This window comes from Grammomys surdaster, unplaced genomic scaffold, assembly GCF_004785775.1.
Source record: "Grammomys surdaster isolate TR1022 unplaced genomic scaffold, NIH_TR_1.0 227, whole genome shotgun sequence".
Lineage (NCBI taxonomy): Eukaryota > Metazoa > Chordata > Mammalia > Rodentia > Muridae > Grammomys > Grammomys surdaster.
The window spans coordinates 3,584,313-3,606,617 of record NW_021604672.1 but is presented as its reverse complement, the minus strand read 5'-3'; the positions used below and the strand labels follow the sequence as shown (position 1 = coordinate 3,606,617).

General features: G+C 45.3%; 1 protein-coding gene across 1 annotated transcript in view; it reads right to left on the bottom strand.

The window, feature by feature from the left end:
* Vit (vitrin) overlaps positions 1 to 22,305 on the bottom strand; it is an 89,207-nt gene that overhangs the window by 27,567 nt on the left and 39,335 nt on the right. The window contains exons 5-8 of the mRNA XM_028773420.1: positions 20,858 to 20,935; positions 13,530 to 13,715; positions 7,665 to 7,721; positions 916 to 960 (exon numbers count right to left, since the gene is read on the bottom strand). Of these exons, the coding sequence (XP_028629253.1) occupies positions 916 to 960; positions 7,665 to 7,721; positions 13,530 to 13,715; positions 20,858 to 20,935 (366 nt within the window). The remainder of the gene's footprint in view (positions 1 to 915; positions 961 to 7,664; positions 7,722 to 13,529; positions 13,716 to 20,857; positions 20,936 to 22,305) is intronic.

Here is a 22,305-nt window from a genome sequence, read left to right as displayed (position 1 = left end):
CAGTGAGCTCTCTCTCTCTCTCTCTCTCTCTCTCTCTCTCTCTCTCTCTGTATTCAAAGAACATGATTTCATCTTCCTGTTAAAGGTCAGCCAGCTTGCCTCACCTCCTCACATCATTTGGAAATACTGTTTTGGGTATTCAACAGTATTTCTCAGCCAAATGCTTTGCAGGGACATGTCTCAATGCTCTATTTGTGTGTGTGTGTGTGTGTGTGTGTGTGTGTGTGTGTGTGTGTTAAGTTCAGAGATTGAGCCCTTCATATCCCTGTCTCACCTTGCCAGTAATATCTTGCTTCTTACGAAGAACTGGAAGACTTTGTTAGAGGGTCAAATATTTAATGTGGTATTCAGTAAATCACACACACACACACACACACACACACACACACACATTGATGAAAATGGAAAACCTCATACAATTTTCTTTTTTCTTTCTTTTTAAAAAATTTTATTTTATTTTTAAAGACAAAGTCTTTCTACATAGACTTGGTTGGTCTGGAGCTCACCATGTAGACCAGGCTGGACCCAGACTGCATCAGCCACCTGAATGCTGGGACTAAAGCATGGACCACCAGCAGGCAGCCCTTCTAAATACCATTTTCCCATAACAGACTGAAATAAAGAACTACAGTGTGTGCTGCCAGAAGCGAGGGTCTAAACCCACCTTGCAGTGAAATCACTTACTCCAGCCTTTGTCTTTGTGTCTCCTCTCTCCCTTTTGGAAAGACAGTACTGCCCAGACAACCCTAGGAAAGTTTGGTAGCCCCATCCCTGGACCTGAAAGTCCCTGGAAAAACCCTTTACAAAGACCATTTTGTCTGGGCTGGACCACCTGAACCACCAGGTGAGCTGTTAGGCCCTCTAGATGCTGTGCATCTGGTCTGATCGGTGTGAAAAGGTCAGTTGGGTGATTACCTGAATCTAAAAGGACCGGTCCAGACTTCCACGCATCCATCTCTTCTGAATTTCAATAAAAAGAAACAAAGTTACTAAAACCAACCCAGCACAAGCTCCCAGAGAAACTGCTACAATGAGGCGTCCCAGTCCGGCAGAAGCTGCACTGGTAGAAGATGGGGCTCAGATTCTGGAGGAAGCAATGTGAAATTCTTGAGATGTTTTTCTCACATAGTGATCTTAAAACCAAAGGTATGTTCTCCATTCCCTCTGTACCAAGAGGCATGACCATTCCCAAAAGGTCCATCTTGTCCAATGCACCTAGCATACTGTCATATAGTCCCTACCACGTTAGCGGCTGGCTGGCACTTATATTTCTGGAGACCAGGAGTCACTATCTACTCAAACAGAGCAGAGTGTGTTAACCGTGTCTTACACTACTGAGAACCTGGAATTATTTTCCTTGTAACCGTCTGAAGTATTCTGAGCTAATGTTTGACCCACCAGCCCAGTCACCTACCCGTTTTTCCACCCACGCGTCCATACTTACTAACCATTCAGTATGTGACTAATATTATGTTAACTACACTGTTCTGCCTGTGTTTCCAGAGCTGACCCCTTCAACCAGTTTCTGAGTTTCCTCTCATTGTGTACCTCAATCGAGTGTGCTGACTGGTTTTTGTCAACTTGACACAAGCTAGAGTTATCTGAAAGGAGGGAACTTCCTTTGAGAAAATGACTCCATGAGATCTGACTGTAAGGCATTTTCTTAATTAGTGATGTATGAGGGAGGGGCCAGCCCTCCTTTTGTGAATGGAGGTCCTGGGTTCTATAAGAAAGCAGGCTGAGGAAGCCACAGGGAGCAAGCCAGCAAGCAGCACCCCTCCATGACCTCTGCATCAGCTCCTGCCTCCGGATTCCTGCCCTGTGTGAGTTCCTGTCCTGACTTCCTTTGGTGATGAGCTGTGCTGTGGAAGTGTAAGAGGAACAAACCCTTTCCCGCTTTGGTCATGGTGCTTTGTCACAGCATCAGCACCTCAAACCACAGAGTAAAGAAATGTGACACTTGGGTTCTAATGCTCTGCCAGGCCTCGAGGTGGGAAGAGTGATGGAGAAGGGGGGTTTTGTCCAATAGTCCCTGCTTTTATTTGAGAAATCTATGAGGTTAGGAGGGGCTCAGAGGCAGTGTGAATATATTGGAAAACCTCACAACAAAAGATGACTGGCCTTTTCTATCCTTACCTGTGCTCTCTCCAGAAGCTCAAAGGCATGGAGACTTTTATCTCCTAAAGGCAGTCTGTCCTGCTGGGGTTGGAACTACTAAATCACTCAAAAGGAGTAATTTTTTTTTTCTGTATACAAAGAGGCCAGGGAAATTTGAAAAGGTTAACATACTCTTGTATGTACAGGCTTAGTGGTAGGACCTGGATTTAACCTGCCTAAGGCAAGCCTTAACTATGTTGGGTGAGATAGCCTCCTGCCATGGAGTCCTTCATAAGGATCTTTAAATAGAGTTGTTTTACCCTTATTACTCTACTGCCACCTGCTGGTGAAAATCAACAATGTGTTATTTTCCTTTTTAAAAAGATGCTGGTGGCATCTCTGGGTTTTGCCCAAAGTTCTTAAAATGTTGTTTTAAATTTTCCTCAGCATAAAGGCTACCATACTGAGCATATTATTATTACTTTGGTGACACCAGCTTCTTACTGTTGTCCCCAAAGCCTCTTTCATCCTGCTTGGTGACTAGTCTGTACAAATTCAAATTCGTTTAATGACCAGTCCTGAAAAATATTTGGACAGCTGAGATTCAGTGTATTTTGGACTTTGTGGTAATGAGAAGTAAATGTGTAAAAGGGCCTTTGTGTTTAGGTGTCAAGGAGGGACAGGGCGGTATGGGAAGGAGTCAGTCAGAAGACCATCCTGAGGCTGCCAAAAATAGGTAGGTGTGCCACACCCACCTAGCCTACAGCCACTTACGGCCTTCTCCTATGGAAGGCTGAGGTCATGAGGACTTACCCTGCCCTGACTCACACAGCAGAAACTTGGAAGAGGGATGAGTACACATAGTCAGCCTGAATGTGTTACTTAACAAAACAGGGAATTATTTCCGTGACAATGTTTGGTTGGCCATCTCACAGATGAGTTATATCTGAGGAAACTGTTGTGTTTGGGGCAACTTCCAGTGCGAAGAACATTCAGGAACTGTCAACATTTACCTAGAGCATGTTCAATGTCAGCCAGAACCATCTTGAATACAATAAGACACAGTGAGCTTGAACTAGATAAAACTATGATCCCATTGTGTGTTTGAGGAAACTGGGGCACGGACATTTGCTTTGGTTGTAGTCTGAGCACAGGTCAGCAGGCTCCAGAGATTGAGCCTAATCTCCATCCATCCATCCATCCATCCAATCATCTATCCATCAACCTATTAATCTATCCCTCTACTAATCTCTCTCTTACACACACACACACACACACACACACACACACACACACACACACAGGATCACTGTTATTCCAGCATCTCAGGGTACTTGATTGTGCCACAGAAATGTTTGGCCTGGCACTGTCACCTATAACTCCCACTAATGTGGTTAAGTCTTCAAAAGGACCTAAGATGATGGTCCCTGCCCCTCTGACACGTCAAATGTGATACTGAGGCAGGTCTCAGTTCTCTCTGTTTTCCTGCACATCTGGAAATCACTAGCATGGGACCCAAGAGGGAGCTGCAGCATATAGCCATCAGGACTATAAAGTTTTATGGGCCTGAAGCCCAGGTGGCCTGACAGGACCCAAGTTCCTCCCTGGTGAGTCCCCAGGGTGTAGTTTGGAGGAGGAAGTGGAAGTTTGATGGTGTAGCAGGCCTCTAGAGCTAAGGAATGCTAGCAGCCTCCTGTCCGCTTTCCTGGTTGTGTGCCCCTAGGGCAAGAGGGCAGCATGTTTCCCTCAGACTTCCTCTTGCTGTACCCACACAGGAAGCCCTAAGAGAATACAGTCCCAAGGCATTGGTGTGCCGGTAGCCTGTTGCATAGGCACTTTTAGGCACCACTGGGGACATTTTCTATCCCTGGTTGTGAGTTCATGCCAGGGAAGCATCAATAGCTCCAGGTTTACAAACGGGATATCCTCCAATACACACTGTGGGATATTTATTTGGGACCTGGAAAATGTTTTTCATGGAAACACTAATTCCATGCTTAGATTTTCCAGGCCAGAGAAGCTTATTTGACTCAAACAGATCCCATGGGGCCACGCTTGATATTCTGACCTGGGTACACACACTCAGGTATGCGTAGACAGGATTCAGGTGGCCTGCTGATTCTAGAGGCAGTAGAACAGAACGATTCCAGGGACTTGAGTCGTTGCAGGCTCAGTAGGAGAGGAGCCAGTTGTGAGGCAGTTTGCCCAGTTGGAGCCTGCACTGTTTACAAAGGAGCAGTAATTCTCAGACACAGAGTTGTGTTCTGCTCTGGGTACAGGGCTCTGTCACACACTGCCAGTCACAGAAGGATCCATTGGAGGAGAAATCTACTCCAGAAATGACAAGACGTTAAATTGAGGTTCATAGATTTGAAATTGTCTCTTGAATTGAAAGCCATTCAGAATCTCAGACTTTCTCTGGAAGTCCAAGGATGATTTGGTTATTGAAGGCCTCAGAGAGGTTTTGTTTCCATGGGGATTAATTTTTTGGTAGGGAGTTAGTCCAGGTGCATTTTATAGAATTCTTTGTAATTCTGTCTTTCAGTTTTATCGTTGAGGAACTGGGTAACTTGTTTGACATGTATGACATGCATGGCATGTATGAAATGTATGACATATGTGGCATGTATAACATCTGTGACATGTGTGGCATATGTCTCATCTATGATATATGTGGCATGTGTGACACATGAGACATATATGACATCTATGACATGTGTGACATATGTGGCATATATGACACGTGCAACATATGTGACATGCATGACATGTGTGACATGTATGACTTGTATAACATCTATGACATGTGTAACATGTGACATGTATGACATGTGCGACATGTGTGGCAGGTATGACGTGTGGCATGTATGACATATATGACATGTGTGTCATGTATGACACATGCGACATGTATGACCTATGTGATGTGTATGGCATGTATGACATGTATGATATGTGACAAGTATGACAAGTATGAAATTTGTGACATGTATGACATGGTAAGAGCTGACTGGAGATTTGCAGCCCCAGATGTACTCACCCACCTTGACTCAGAGTGTATAGATAGTTTGTGCTCTGCAGGAGCCTTTGTGAGATTCCATTTTTGCACATCTTTGGACTGGCAGAGTAACCTTGGGCAAGGACATGCTGAGAATTATGGGGAGGTCTGTGGTTCAGGGCAGTTGTATGGATGATGGCATTCTAATTTCCTTTCTGTTGCCGTAATACAATGCTCTGAGCAAAAACAACTGGGAGGAAAGGGATTTGTTTGTCTTACACTTTCACGTTATAGTTTGTCATGGAGGGAAGTCAGGAAGGATTTCAGATAGGAACTCAAAGGCAGGAACCACGGAGGACTGCTGCTTGCTGGCTTGCTTCCAGGCTCAGGCTTAGCTAGCATTCTTATGGCCCTCCAAGGACGACAAGACTGGGGAATGGTGCTGCCTATGGTGGACAAGGACCTCGTACATCAAGTAAAAATCAAGACGACTCCCTAGAGACGAGTTCACAGGCTGTTCTGATCTGGGCACTCCTTCCATTGCGAGTCTCAGGTGAGTCTAGGCTGGGTCAAACTGACTGTTAAGCCTCACTAGGATAGTTAGTGAGATGGCAAAGAGCTGTAGAAACGAACAAGATCCAGGTAAAGGGAGCTGAGAACATCTTTGTAGGTCCAAGTATTAGAAACATGAAGGAGACGGAAGAGGAAGCAGAGCCTCAGACGACAAAAGAACTGGAAGATGATTTGGTCAGAAAAAGGCAATGGGTCCAGATGTGTTCAATAGAACAAAACCTCAAATCAGTCTGAAGGTGGTCAGGCTGCAACAAAAGGGAGCTGGAGACTGGGAAGGCGGCCGGGCTCCCATCGCATTCCCAGTCTCCCATCCACTCCTAAGGCACGTCTGATTCACATGGTGCAGCTTGGCATTTGCTATCCCAGAAGCCAGCCTGCAGATCGCTTTGGTGGGAAATCTCTGGAGGGGACTTAAGGTAGTACAAACCCTCAGGCCTCTGGCTTGATTATGGCCTCCTCTTTGTCTTACTGAGAAGAGACAAATCAAAGGTATTTCCTGAAGGCTGAAATGACTTGGCATGCCCTGAAACTCTGTTGACCTGGAGTTGGGCTGGAGAAACCAAGGCCCACAGTGGAAGTACATTTTTAGGATACAAGACTAGAAGGGGCAAGCAGTTTCTCCAGGCTGATACCTGCTCCTGTAGACTTCTGTAAGAAGCCTCTGGAACCTTGCCTTTGGGTACCTGTGGGGATTCTACAGGCTCAGCAGATCTACATACAACCAGTGACTGCTTTTTTCTCTTATTTTGTCCCCAGCTGAGAGTGGCTCTGGTCCAGATAGCATTTGGAGTCAGCTGAGTTATCTGTGGTTGGTGCCACCATTGGGGGCTGCAGAGAAGGCAGACATCCTGGCCAGGGGAACAAGAGGAGCAAATGGCCCATGGCTTGGGCAGTTCTGGTTCTGAAGCCAAAATGACAGTATATATTGGCAAAGTGTTGTTGTGCAGCTTATGAAAACCCGTTAATCTTGATGGGGGTTGGGGATGGGTGGTGGGTGGGATGGGGTATGGGGGATGGGAGATGGATCTTATTTTCTTCTCCTGTGTCAAATAAGATGGAAACTATCAGCTGGAGAGGTGGCTTAATGGCACTTGTTCTTGCAGAGGATGAGGGGGAGGAGCTTAGATTGCCAGCATCCACATGGTAGCCCACAACCATCCCCGACTCCAGTTCTAGCAGATGCAATGCCCTCTTCTGACCTCTGTAGGCACCAGGCACACATATGGTGTACATACACACGCATGGATAAAACACCCACACACATACAATTAAACAAATAAGCAAAGAATAAACAGTGGCAGTGGGAGGAGGAGATACAAATACCTCTTCATGGCAGTCCTGGCCTCTATTCCTCATGCCCCATGGCTCAGTGGGAATAGCATAGTTTTAACCAGCCAGTCAGCTCCCAGAACAGGCCTGGTGGGAACTCGTGGGAAGCGTGTGTCCTGCTCTGCCCCTTTCTGCTCTCTGTGAACTTCAGCAGAGCTGCAGAGCCCCGCTGCAGCCTCTGTGGCAGCACCAAGTCACTAAAGGCTTCAGGAAGTGAAGAGAGGCGAGCCTCATGTATTGTGACTCACAGGCATGCTCCTGGGAGAGAACATGTTTCTTTCCCTGAAGCATAACAGATATCCCCAAGCAAGATGCACTCTGCCCTTTCTTGGGAGATGATAAAATTTTCCCTTGGTCTTTTAAGTGAGTTTCCCCAAGCATGAGCCCCAGAGAGTATCTCTTTTTAGGCTTCTAAGAAGCCTGGTTACTGAATCCTTAGGAATTGCCATCACAACCTGTATGAAATCACCTCTGGGAAAGGGAAATCAGGCCTACTTAATGTCTTCCTTGCTTTCCTTACAGGTTTATTCACAGGTCTGGACCTGAGGGCAGAGCTTTCTCCTGGCCCAACTAGTTTAAGGCTCTATTAACTCAAAATCAAATGGTGAGGATTCGGGCTGTTGGAAACACACAGGGCAGCAGCAAGGAAGATAGCTGAGACTCTCACCTGGACTGGCACCAGGGCTGTGTGGGCTACTCGTGTAGGTGGTGGGGGACCACAGACCTGGAAGCACAGTTGGACTGGTCAGAGCATGAATGTGAATCTAGCTAGTTCTCATTCTTTCCATGGGCCAACCTAGCAAGTCTAAACGAAGGTCAGAACCAAGGCAGAACCTTTATGAAGTTTGAACCTGCCCTGGAGGAGGCGTTGGAATGGAAAGTAAATAAACAGACAGATGGATAGATAGAATTATAAATAAATAGATAACTAACTAACTAACTAACTAGGACTGAATTTAGAACAGTGGCTAGTTGGTCCAGGCACTAAACACCCTTATGACTGGCAAAGTAAGTCCCTTAGTCACAGGGGCCATATTTCTTAAATTTCCTTGTTCTCAAAAACGATTCCCCCTCAGCTGTGCCACTTGTGGAGAGGTTAAGGCAATCCCCCAACAGAAACATCGCCTAACATCTAGTCATTTGTCTAAGCTGCATAAACGCGGAGTTGATGCAAACCATTAGCTCTCAGCCATTTTCTAGAAGCATCCACTGGGTTAGCCTTGATTACTCTGGGAGAGAGGCAGCGGCATGCCCTTGCTTCCTGGGCAGCGTCTCTGAAGGAAGGCTTTACAAGGGGAAGGGAGGAGTTTGCTAAGAGAAACACAGAGCCCCTTGGAGGCAGAAGTCAAGAGAGAGAAGGGAAGGTAATGAGGAGATTCTAGTTTCTTTCAGCGCTGCTTGTGGTGGAAAATTTTTTTCCTCCTTTTGACTTTGCTTTGGACATGTGACATGAACTCAAAGCAACTTTATTATTTGTACAAGTCATAAAAATAACATAGGCTCACTGTAAAGAAGTTATCTCCACATACTATGCACTGGCAGGGAGTCACCCTGGTTGTCTATCTGGCAGTTGCTGGCCTCTGATTTTGGTATGTAGCAATACAACCGTTGCTCTGTACACATGTCCTCATGTACAACACACACATGCAGGACAGGCTGGAAGCCCGTGCTGTACCTCACTTCTTTGGTTGAGCAACTCACCACAGGCCAGTCTCACGCCAGCCAGTGCCCATGCATACCAGCCTTTTAAAGGTTAGCATTGGCAGTCGTGGGTTTAGTTTTATATATACGTTTTATATATATGTTTTATATATACGTATCATTATAGCTCTTACTCATTCCCCGCCCCCTCCCCCCTCACTGTTCCTCATGTACCTTCTCTTCTTGGGGTTCCTTTCCTTAATTGTAGCCTCGGATAATTCCCCCATCCTGATGTCACACACATCCCGCTGCTCTCTCACCTTCTTGGTTCTGTTGTCTGTCTACCTTTCTCCGTTCAGACTTTCCTCTCTGAGTCTATCTTCTACTGGTGTCTCTCTCTATCCCTCCCCCAGTCTAGAGTCCACTTACGGGAGAATATACAGGATATTTCGCTTTTGGACTCTGCTTTATTTTGCTGAAAATGAAGATCTCTATTCTTGAAAATGCCGTAGCTGCATTTTCCTTTATGGCTGAATAGTATTTACTGAATCCATGTTGCTCACTTTCTTCTACAGTTCACTCGAGCAGCTGTAACTTCAGCTGTATTTCTCATGATGGGTGAGTAAATCTTCATTTTCCTTCCTGTGAACACATCCCATGACCACTGTTCTCACCCTCGGATAATACTCACCTTACCCTTCTTTCTTGGAAGTGCGAATTCTGTGCCCAAACTGTGTATTTCAGTTTGCAGTATGAATTATCTCTGTCTCTCTGTCTCTGTCTCTGTCTTTCTCCCTCTGTGACATTTTTTTTTCTGTTTAAATGGCATGTATTTGATTCCTGATACAGTTGCATATATTTTAAAGAATATATTTATTGGCCATTTGTAGTTCTGGTATAGCTTGTCTGGTCATGGTCTTTCTCCATTTTTTTTCTTTAAGAATGCTTGTCTTTTAAAAGATTGGGTTTTACCAAAAATTTTCTCCAGACACTTTATGGAAAGAAAACGTTCACAGGCAGCAGATGTATCAGCTAGGAGGGAAAGTGTGTGAAGTAGCTCACTGATAGACACTGGTCTCCTCCTGCCTGTCCTCCATCTCCTTTTCTTTTCTTCCTTGCCATTTCTACGTCTTGTCACTAGGCGGCGCTCTTTACCCCATGGTATATTTGTATCGTGCACACAGTTTTGATGCTAATCAGTAGTGGCCACCAAAGTGAACCTGACAGAGAAAACAATGCTACAAACAACCACTCCTCTGCCTTATAAATCTGAGATATCCAGCTGACCCGACAGATTGTCTCTCTTTGCAGACATCTTTTCTAACTATTGAGGTGGGTGGATCTGACTCTCTGGGTGGCTCTCTCTGGCGCTGGGTGCTCCTGGGGTCCTGGAACCACCTCAGCCTCTCCTATGAAGACAGCTTTATTCTTTTCCTGTGAGTCGTCTCTGTCTCTTTGGCTCTTGGCTTAGTACTCCTACCTTTGGCTTTTATATTCATGGGTCAGAGAAAAAGACCATAATGTTGAGCCTCCTCTTCCTGGAAGTCCTCCTATGCCTGAGTTTTCATTCACATGCTGAGAGAACTCCTATCTTTTGTAAGTATCTACTTTTTTTGTTGTCAACTCCCCTCTAAGGCAATGGTTCTCAACCTGTGGGTCACGACCCCTAGGTATGGGTTATCAGTTATCTGCATATCATACATATATTTATATTATAATTCATAACAGTAACATAGTTGTAGTTATGAAGTGGCAACAAAAAATAAGTTTCTGACTGGGGGTCACCACAACATGAGGAACTGTATCAAGTCTTGCAACATTAGGAAGGTTGGGAAGAACTTGGAGTCTAGGATGTGGGGTTCTGTCTGAGCAGAAGCTTTTGACCTCAGTGTAGAACAAAGACAACTCTCAGGCCTCAAACACACACAGTTCCTGTTCCAGCTACACACGTGTCAGGTGTCCTGAGCTGAAGGGATTAGCTATGGATCTTACTGTGTTGAGGTGGGGTATCCACTGATATAGCCCAAGCTCCTAGAATGATTTCTGATGCATAATAGCCGTTCAAAATATTTCTCAAACGAATTAGGCTTTCCTCGAGCATCTCAGTTACAGTTACTTCTAGGATCTTTCCATTTTAGTCACACAGATAAAAGGGAAAAATACAGTAACAAATGACTTGTTGGTTAATAGTTAATACTATAAGGAGTATTTTCTTATCCCTGGCAGACTATTTTAGCTTTTTAGAATTAAAAGTTAGTTATTTATCTACTAAATATTATTTAATGAGGTTGGGTTAAAATATCACAGCAAGTATGTATAGCTATGCTTCAAGAAAGACATCTGTACCGTTGGGAATGGAACCTGGGGCTCTCACATTAAGTATGTATTATATTATATAAAAGGACAGAAGACCACTTAAATCATCATTAATGATCAAGCTTCCAGGAGCTGCTACTGAACAATGCCACACGGTAGAGGGAGTAGGTGCAACAGGATTCGGGACCCACAAGGTTCACATTGACAACTACAGACCCAAAGTACAAAGTAACATTCTCATGCTTACATATGTTTTTCTTTTTTAAGAGAGTCAGTCATAAAAGTAGATAGCTGTTTATCTAGGAAAGTGTTTCTCAACCTTCCTATTGCCGTGGCCCTTTAAGACAGTTCCTCATGTTGTGGTAACCCCAGCCATAGCATTATTCTCCTTTCTACGTTAGAACTGTACTTTTGTTAGCTGTTATGACTTGTAATGGAAATATCTCTATTTTCTGATGGTCTTAGGTGACCCCTGTGAAAGGGTCATTGGGTCATAACCCAGGTGTTAAGGACTGCTGATCCAAGACCAAGCGGGACGTGGTTCAGGTCCTGGTTCATAGGAAGGAGTTTTCTTTGGGAGTTATGATACTGTTCTAGAATTTAATTGTAGTGATGGCCGTGTAACTGTCTGGGTAAGAACTTTAAGCGGGTGGACTATGTGGTATGTGTACAGTGTCTCAATACAACTGTTCCTTTAAATGGGTAAATGCATTTGGACATCTCCATCCACTTCTGGTTTTGGATGCGGAATGTCTTTGAGTGGACAATGCCACGTTTGAGAAGTCCTCCGTCCCTGCCTACTCAAGCTCCTGTCTTAACAGCTGTGGTGCCTGCTGCACAGAGGCCTCTGTCTCTCCAAGGACTGGCCCAGCAGTGTGTGGGTCACAGAGAAGCGGGCACTGTGTGAGTATGAACAGAGAACACTGACGGGCTGGGAGGTTGCTGTCCAAAGCCCCTGTCCCAAAGCCAGGAGTAACAAAGCCCTGCCAGGCTGGGAGCCACTACTGCAGGTTTTTTTGAGGGGGTTTCAGCCAAATTGGCATCAAGACTTCCAAGCTGCCAGTATAGCCAAGAAAACAAGCCACACACTCACTGTGCTGTTACATAAGATGCCCTCTGGGAGAGACAACTACTGATTCAGATACTCAAATGTATTTGAAAGAATGGAGGATTCAAAAGCCAAGCTCTGGGGATGTAATAGAGAAAAATCTCTGGTTCCAGGGACTCCTGTGAGCCCTGGTTACCCAGCACCCCAGAATACTTCTCTTTTGCTGCCAGGAATCAATAACCTGTGTTAATATAATAGAAATAAAAAGAATAGGATGGGTTCGAGAGCATGTTCGATGCATTTCAAAACCTTAGAAAATTATTTTTACGATTCTCTGATTTGGGACCTTTAGGTTATAACTTCCAGGAGGCATCTATGAAATGTTTACAGTGGAATCATTGACAAGAATATGATAAAGCGTGTGCTACGCCTGGCCTATGGACTGCACACGTGGTTGGTGTGCATCCTGACAGTTACTATTATTTATTAAATATTAAACTAAAATAGAGAAGCCCAGCAGCTTCCAGTCTTGCTTGCCACTTTGTCCTGGTCAATGTGTGGTCCTCCACGGCTCCGACTGTACTGATGTGTTTGCTCATGGCAAGCATTCCAGGTTGGAGTCCTTCTCTGCTCGCTCATCTGTGTGACCTCGGGCTCTTTCTCTTATCACCTTCATCTCCAGTTTAGTCACCATAACAATGAATTTGTTCAAGTTAGATGTCATAGAGATCTGCTCCGTGGAGTTCTTAAGACCCAGTAAGCTAACATGTGGGAGTTACTCAGAAAAATGCCCGGTGCGTTGAAAGTGCAGCTCCTCCCGTGGAAAATCAAAGGATGGGCAGACAGACGCTGGGCTCTGCTAGGAAGGGGAGCATCAGGCTGCATGGCAGTGATGACTGAAAACTGGATCAGGCTGGAAAAAGTAAGCCCTGGGAACTTCCTCCCAGAAGGAAAATGTGTTGGCAGACAGGAGCTACTCAGAGAAACCTTCAGCGATAATAGCGAACCCACCGCACAACTTTCCCTCTCCCCCACCCCACTCCCCAGAAAACTATTTGAACTGACACAGGTGCTTTTTATCTCTGGGTGGTGAAGACAGAAGCCTGTGAGTGTGATAAGCAGATACAGGCTATCTGACCTCCTAAAGGGAGCCTTTTGGTTTTATTCTTAACATCTGAAGACTTCTGGGTATGGCCATTTATTGTTTAAGGAAACAAAATCCAGAGCACAATAATGGCCAGAGTGAAGCCTACTGTCTTTTTCACATGAACTTTTGAAGGAGGAATGTAATGTTTGTAATGGGCATGCTATCCGACCTTCTCGAGTATGACAATGGTAATTGTGCTTTGAACCTGGAAGACAGAACCTGCTGCCTCCCACCCTGGTGAAGGTCTCACACACTCCTGAGTCACTAGCTGAAAGTGTCATAGCTGGGCACTGCATACCCAGATCCCCCAATAGCTGTTCCTCTAAGGATATACCATACCGCTCTTGTGGTACACAGAGATACATGGCCAATCTACTCACCCATCTCCTGACTCCTGTGGCCCACAGGTTGGGGTCTGGGGCTGCTGGTGATAGATGCTGCAAATGGCTTTGAGGTGGCTCTGTGGGTGGCCTCAGCTACTGGAATAGCTAGAGCCTGTGTCAGGGTGACAGGCTGTGTGGTTGTCCCTGGAATAGATGGCTTCTCATAGGCTTTTGTGGTCTCACCTGTAAGAAACAGAATTGCATTGATGCCCACAGAACAGTCTGTGGAACTCAGAGGACCAGAAGTCAAATAAACGTTCACTGAAAACCACCGGCTTCTAGCAGAGACGTGTACTAGCCGCAGTGGAGGGTGGAGTCTATATAAACAGCCTGTACAATTTCAGAGCAATAAGCCAGTCAACAAAGATTAAACAACACATTTAGGTTACAGTTCAAAACCAGAGCAACATAGAAAAAGCAGAACCTGGTTAGTTGCCAGATTACTTTGCCAGGCCCCACGAGCAATGGTTTGTTTTCCTTTCTAACATCTATTTCTCTTTCTCTGCTTTCTATAACCTTGCTATCTCAGTTGTAATTGGCCTATGGATACACAGTACTTCCAGCACCCCCCCCCTCCCTGGGTCACTCTTACGGAATGCATGTTGGTTTACGTTGGTTCGTGAGCTGTCAGCTGACTTCTGGCCTCAGATGTCTTGACAATAGCTGGGATGATGGAACTAACTCAATGGTGAGGACCATCTAGGCTCTCCTAAATCCCAAAGGTTTAGCTTGTGTCTGGCCGTTATCCTTTAATCTTTCACTGTGTGTACTCTGACTTTCCATCACTCTCTCATCGTCTCTCTGTCCTGGAGCTCCTTTCCCCAACAAGTTCCCTCCTACTTTGATGTCCTATACTTGAGTCACTGAGTTTGGTTTTGGCTGCTTGCATGAGTATGAGTTGGAGGCTATTATATTAAGATTTATTTTAATTCTTAATTATGTATATGTGTACATACATATGTAATTATGTATATTATGTAATGCATTTGAGTGTAGTGTCAGGGAAGGCCCCAAGAGGGAGTCAGATTCCATTCCTTAGAGGTAGAGTTATGGTTGGTTATGAGTTGCCCTACATGGGTACTGAGAATTGAACCTAGGTCCTCTGAAAAAGCAGCAAGTTCTTTTAACCACTGAGCCGACTCTGAGTCTGGGTGGAAGGTCATTTTCCAGAATGTGGGGAGCTGATCCAAGGTTCTAGATGCAAAGCAAGTCTCAGTTTGGAGACCTTGGACCAGGGCCATAGAGAGACATAATGGTCCCCCTCATAATCGGTCCCCCCAGCTCTGGGTCTAGTGCCAGTGGCTATTGGGCACCAAGTGGAGTATGCCACCTTGTATACCTGGGAATCTAGTGTCCTGGTGTTGCTGTAATACACTGCCCTAAACCCGGAGGCTTAAAGCTACAGGGTTCCATTTTTTTCTCATGGTTTTAGATCCAGGATTTCAAAATAAGGACTACTGGGCCAAACTTAATGAATCAGCAGCATTGAACTTCCTCAAGGAAGCCCAAGGATAGATGTGTTCCTGCATCAGTGGAGTTCATCTGGATCGGTTTGTGGCTGCTTTTAAGGATAGCATCCTCAATATTGTTGTAATATGACCTCCTCTTTGCAGAGTCTGACTAAAGGAATTTCTCTCCACTTTCCTTTTATGGAGATGTATGTGATTGTATTAGGGCCTACCCAGATAATCCAGGAAAATATCCAATGTCAAGACCCTTAGTCATATTAGCAACGTGCTCCTCTCCATCTAAGGGCACACTCAGGTCCCCTCTCAGTGACAGGGATTTCAGCATCTTTTGCAGGGGACATTCTCAGCTCAGTATAGCATGCTGGCTCTAGCTGTTCATCACTGTGCTTGGGGTTGAAGCATTTTAGATGCGTGGAAAAGCAGGCCGAGGGGGTAACGCCTGAGGTCAAAAGATGCCTTTTCCATCCTCTTTGCTCCTTGATGTCATGTGACACTACTCACGGCACAGCATCCTAGAAGAGTGTCAGAGCTACAGCCCTGCAGACAACATTTGACAACAAGGGGGATTCCAACCCACTGCCCAGCACTGACACCCACTCCCTTCCACACCCTGACACTGTCACCTCCTAGAGGTGACATCAGCACTAATTCTGGAGAGTGGGCCAAATGAAAAGCAAACCTAGGATTGGGGTTCAATCAGCCATCCTGTCTGCTCTTGTGGGTAGGAAGCAAGTTTCTCGTTTTCATTTACCCTGTTGCTTGCCAATAGTTGGCCATCTTTAACTCAGTCAGGAGCATGGGCCAGACAATCCTTAAAGAGCCATGGAGGGCTTCTGGGCTTCAGCCAGCAAATGCACCACCCTGGGGCAGAGTCAAGCCTGCCTAATGTATGACATGTCTTTTACTTTGAATGATAGCCATTCATAATAAGTCTTAGAGAAGTGTTTAATTTCTCAGGAGGGATCCTCTGCCTTGTGCTGGTTTGAGATGGCCTCTTGAGGGAGATGCGGGCCTGCGGTTGGGATGTTTCATCTACGGAGGGGATACCAAGTAGAACTGCTTTTTAGATTTCAACGGACAGGATCAGAATCCAAGTATTTATTTGAGAGGCTGATATAAACTATCACACAGGTGATACTTTCAAATCATTAATTCATCCACAGGGCAACGAAGTAAAGTTTTTGCTAGAACATCTTCCTATCATAAACTTACAAAAGTTCGAAAATCACAATTATCTTTTTCTTACTCCATTGGCAAGATCCTAGGCTCCTGACAACCACCAGTCAACTTGAACATTCATTTTCAAGAGAGCCCAAGATTAACTATCACAAGGGTATGTGATAGTTAGGCAATGATCCTGGACACAGCTGCTTTCAGATGATTGATCAATTTACTCAAGAGTCGTGTCTCTGTCTATGTTTTTGTTCATTCTCTGTTGCTAATTAGAACCATCTTTATTGTGGAGGAAGAGGATCCTACTGTCCTGATCCTAATTCTCCCAGTTCCTTACTGAGTATGGAACTCTTGGTTCATTATGGGAAATCTGACATAATACTCTGTCAAATGGTTTCTGTAGGTGATGTCAGATATATGGAAGTTTTTTTTTTTTCCTCCTTTCAAAAGCTTTCACAGAAAGCTCTCAATGCATTGCTCTTCTGGGCATGGCTAAGATCAGCTTCCCCAGCAGCTACTTCTCCACGGCAGCAGATGGAGCCCCAGGCCTCCCTACACTTGACAGGAACATGGAGTTCAGCTCGAGGGGTTACTAATGCAGCCTCCAGGTATTGCTCCCCGAGAAACTGTCTCAGATGGGCTGTGGAATTTTTGATATAAGATCTGCAGCCCAGGCCAGACTGAACTCCTAGCCCTACCCTTGCCAGGCTTGCTTGTAAAGCTAACTGAACCTGTCTTTTATGAATAGAGACAGTTATGTCTACTCGGCAGGACTGCTGCTGTGATTTGGGAGAAATGTATAAGTCCCCCACACTGTGCATTGCACATGTAGGAATCCAATAAGTGGCAGGAGTTGACATTTGACATTGTGCTATGTATGCCTCTCCCTCTGCAGCAAACAGCAGTGTGCCTTGTAGCTGTGACAGGACAGAGCCAAGATGCCCATAGGTCTGAGTGTTGGTTCATCTCACCACTAACTCATTCTGAGACTTAGGGCTGTATACTAGGGCAGAGGTCTAAGATCCACTGCCTATCTATGACTGTATGCTGCCACTTTGGAGGATTTTCATGTAAATATTCCTGGTGAAGATTGTCACAGTCCTTCCTGGAAGTAGATACAAATATTTCTGTTAAGTGAGGGGACAGGCTTTCCCAGAGGTCAAGAAGCATCCCCACTTACAAGGATGAACAGAAGTAGAGACAAGGTTTGAACTCAAGGGTGATTGACTCTAAACCCAAACTCTTTGTCCTCAAGAAGGGAAGAAAGTGAAAGATGAACTTTGGTCACGTGAAAATTCCTGAATGTATCTCAAGGTCTCTGGAGATCTCAAAGTTTACTGACAGGGGTGGTGACAGTGTGTGTGTGTGTGTGTGTTTTGGTGGATATGGGCAGTGAGGACAGGAGGTGAAACTTACTGTAGTAAGACCCAGCCTTGCCTCCTCCAGGGCTTAGCAAACAGTCAAGGGGCGAGAGGGGGTGCTTTCCTGGCACTCTCTCCTAGCAGATTTCTTCAGCCCTCTTTGATACCAGGAATGTGCCTCACCAGTTTTTTTCGTGCATTTATGCAAATCAACACTTACCTGTTTTTATTTGCTCAGAGCAAATGGAGCCAGTAGCCAAGTAGCAGCTGCCTGCTTAAAGGTTGCTAACTGCCTGGGAGAGACAGCCTTCACACTTCAGGTAATATCTGTCCCCAGCGTGAGCCATGCTAGGCAAATCAGATACCTTCCAGGGTTCAAGTGAGATAACTTGCCACTGAAGACCTTGGCCATGCTTTTGGGGGTCATCCTAACCTGATTTACCCATTAACTCTTCTTTGAGAGCCTAGTAAGCATTTTACACAGCATGCTGTGACCTGAGCCATAGCTGGCCTTGAATCTACTTTTCTGTTTTGCCCACTAAAGGATTTTTTTTTTAACTTAGCAATGAGGCCATTCTTTCATAGTTCTCACCAGAATATTTTATTTAAATTAGTAAGAACTCGCCCCATGTGGGCATATCCTTTTAAAGACAGAACGAGACCCTCAGCATCCATCTGATTGGCACACCCATCATTTAGAGTGGGTCTGGCACACAGAAGGTACTCAGTACATCTGAGTGGATGGATGGATGAAGAGGAAATGCGCTCCTTGGAATATGGACAAGTGTGAATGGTGTAGAAATAAGGAACAGACCATAATACCTGGTGATATGCCCCAGAGGGTTGAGGTGGTAATGGGGACAGGTGACACCAGCAATGGTTGTGTTTTAGCACTGTGACTTTTGCACACTTTATAGACTTAAATAGAAGTGGGAGGGGCAAAAGCACCTTGACTCACCATGATACTTCAAAGATGCTACAGAGGCATACAGACAAGGTCTTGGTGTATGGAGACAATTCTGCCTGGCCAAGGCTGGTGTAGCTAAGGGGAGCTTTGGATAGTCCTCTACTACCTGGGGCTTCAAAACCAAATGGATTCCAAAATCCAAGGCAGCATCTCTTACCTGTACCAGATTCCTGCTCTCTCCTCACTACTGTTACCTGCTCTAGGATGCTGCAACCCATCAGCCTCTAAGGAACCAGTTACTGTCAATCACACCCTTGGGCAAATTGCTAACCTCTTCTTTGGCCAGCTTCTTTATCTTAAGCAGGGAAGATGCTGGCTTTCTCTGCCTCAGGCTCTGGTAGTTCAGGGATCTGGCACAGAGAGAGCTCAGAGCTATGGTCACTGGATGTTTGTGGGGCTCTTTCCCCTTTTCAGGTTTGGATTGAGGGCTGAAGCCAAAGGACCTGAACACTACTTTCTATACCAGGAAATTTGTCCTTGCGATTTTCATGCTTGTGACCTTTCCAGGTTAATCTGCACAGTCACCAGACCTAAGTTTCCCCACGTAGTGAACAGAAGAAAAGGACAAAGAAAAATATTAGGGAGGGGCCAGGAGCCATGCTGAGTAGGGGTGTTTAGATGGGAATGTGCTTCCTCCCTTCCTGTGGGCTCCTGAGCCTAAAGAACAGGTAAAGGTGACTGACCCATTTCCTGCCTATCTTTCTGAGGTAGAGCAGTCACAGGCACGCCCTGGACCCCTTGGAGAAGCTTTTGCAGAGGCTCTGGGAGAGTATTCTGGAAGGCTAGAAGCACTGTCCCATCAGAGTAAAAAGGGAGAGAGGGTCTTGACACATGTATCTGAAGTCAGGGGTTTATCTGGCTTTGATAACTCTCTCTACACTTGAGATCTCTGAGGCCATCAGTGCCATTAGCACACCTGGGCCAAAGACCCTCAACAGCTACAGGCTATGAGAAAGAGGTAACCTCACCTCAAAGCAAATCAGGCCTCAGGGCAGTCCAGAGAGAAAGAAAGCCCAGGGCTCTGAGTGAAGGAACCGCAGGTTCCTGGGATGGTAAGCCAGGAGTGGCAGAAAGGGGTGGGGACTGGAGGAGAGTAGAGCCGATAAGATAAAACAGAAGCCAGTTATCTACACATTTCACCTATTCAGAGGCGGGGAAACTTGGATAAACAGAAACTACCAGGAAGCGCTGTCACTCCTTCCTTGTGTCCTCACCAAAAGAAGACAGGGCTTATCGCAGATCTGGTTCTTAAGGTATCATCCCACTGTGAGGAACCAGGGACAGCTATGTGCCAGGAACAGCTATGTGCTTGCAACTCAATAAATATGTCACGATCATGTCTGTGATCAAAATGTCACTGAAGGTATAGGTCAGGCGGTGACAAGCTGAAAGACTGTCAACCTCTGGTATGTTTGCAAAGGCTCATCAGATGTAACACTGTGACTCAGAGAGTGGTGTTTGGAGCCACACTGTCTGCATTTGACTTTTGACCTTGCTACTTCCTTGCTGTTTGTCACCAGAAATTAACACAGCTTCTCTTAAGCTGTGTTTTCTGCAAAACTGTGCCTTAGGGCTAAGAATGGGGGCATCTTGGTGGTAATTTGGGCTGACTAAAAACTACCTGGAAAAGATCTTGTCACAGTGCCTCACACACACCAAGTATTCAAGAAACGCCAGCTCTTGAAATTCCAGAGCCATGTCTAGCTTACATCCATCAGCAGAGCATGAACCAAATCTACTCACTGCCATGTTTTCGGAATGCCAAGTTCCATGAGAGAGCAACTGTGTGAGAAATCAAAGCACCTCTCAAGAGAACACCAGGGAGGGCACTGTTCTGGACTTAGCATGGAAACTCGGGAAGAGGAATTTCTTAGTCTCTGCCCTCCTGAGGAGGCTGACTTGGCGAAGCCTCAGGGACCTGTGCTTTGCACTGATTCAGATTCATTGCTTGGGTTGCTTGCTGTTAGTGGATAAGTTCCTCTCCTGCCCTTTGCTTTATGACCAAGTAGAGGTAGCCTTTCCCCTTTTAGTTACCAGGAAACACTTCTAGGCATAAGGTCTGATCACGGTCTAAAGTAACAATACAATAAAATTCAGGGCCATAGTCATTCTGAATGAAAATGACACAAATGTAGACAATATCGAATCGTGAGAACAACAACAGAAAACATTCCACTCCCAGGCCATGTTGTCTGAGCGCATTGATTTTGGTGCCAGGTTCCTGGCATTGATTAACGCATCATGGAGGTCAGCAGAGCTTGACTGGGTAAGATGTTAATTTCCATATCATCTTCTAGAACAAAACATTGTGTGTTTATGTGCTCAGCTTGGATGAAATAACACATGAACACTTGCCTGCTTTAGCAGCTGCAGTTTTGGATGATGAATATGTAAGAGTCGATGGATAGGTTACACCCTTTTGGGGCTTACTTTCTGCAAAAGAAAAAAAAAAGAAAGAAAGGAAGAAATTAATTTCTGGGGTGGGTTTTCAAATCTCTCCGTGATGATAAGTAGGTTATCCCTAATTTATCACTCTTGAGTTCAGTGACATTTGTCACCCTTGCACGGAGTTGTCGATTACAATAAGAAAGCCAAGCGGCATTTTGTTTTTCCTGTGGAGGATTTGTTTTTATTAATAATGGAATGGAGGTAATAAAACCCCCATGACTCAGAGTTGCTTAACGTTTGCAGTTTCTTATTTTGCTCCTGAAGAGGTGACATGTAAGCTGAGTGGTTTTCACCCACACGGCTTTGCATGATCAATTACAATGGTAGACAGATGAGAGACACTGTATTCACGCTCCTTTTAGGTCTTGGACTGGCTGTCTGTGGGTGGATAGCTACCTCTCACTTCCTCAAACCCCATGGGACCCAGTGGAATCCAGAACATCACAAAAGCTTGAAAGCCGTTGTGTATAGGTCCTTGATGTAAGGCAAGGAGAAAGAGCATCTTGTCTAACAAGGACACAGTAGACAACCAGAGCTGGATCATCGATGACCCGGCAGAGCAGTCAGTAGTCATCAGGCCCGGGATGACTAAAATTTCTCTGGAAGGCCTATTTCCTGTGAAGCCATCTAATTTGCAAGAGATGCCCCACACTGGACTTTGTTCTACAATTAAATTGGAAGTGCCAATGCAATGCAGAGGCTCTCCTCCCTGACCCATGGCAAGTCTTTACATAGCAAAGTCTTTGTGCATAGCTGTGAAGATCCCAGGGCAATGAACTGTTTCATGAAGTTATGACATGAGAAAATAGCTTTAAAGATTCTCTCTCTCTCTCTCTCTCTCTCTCTGTGTGTGTGTGTGTGTGTGAGTGTGTGTGTGTGTAGAGGCCAGAAGAAGGTTTTGGATTTCCTGGAGCTAAAGTCGTAGGCATTATTGACCCCCTTAATGGGGTGCTAGGAACCCAAACACCAGTCCTTTGCAAGAGCATCAAGTGCGCTTAACCACTGAATGCATTTCTCCAGCCCCATGAGGGATAGATCAGTGCTTAGCCCCTTGCCACAATCCCTATGCTCTAGCTGTGGGGAGGTGGCAGCATGACTTGCTGTCATTTATATAAAAGCATTAATCTCTCGACACAAGGAGGGTACTTGGAGACAATGATAAGGGGTGGTGTCATGCGGAGAACAGAGTGAGGGGACAGAGGACCATGCAAGAATGTGCCAATCATCCTAGGGCACAAGGATTCCGAGGTCTCAGAGAGCACCAGAGACTAAGAAAAACTAGGTTTCTATTTCTATTTTATGTTTTCTTTCTTTCTTTCTTTCTTTCTTTCTTTCTTTCTTTCTTTCTTTCTTTC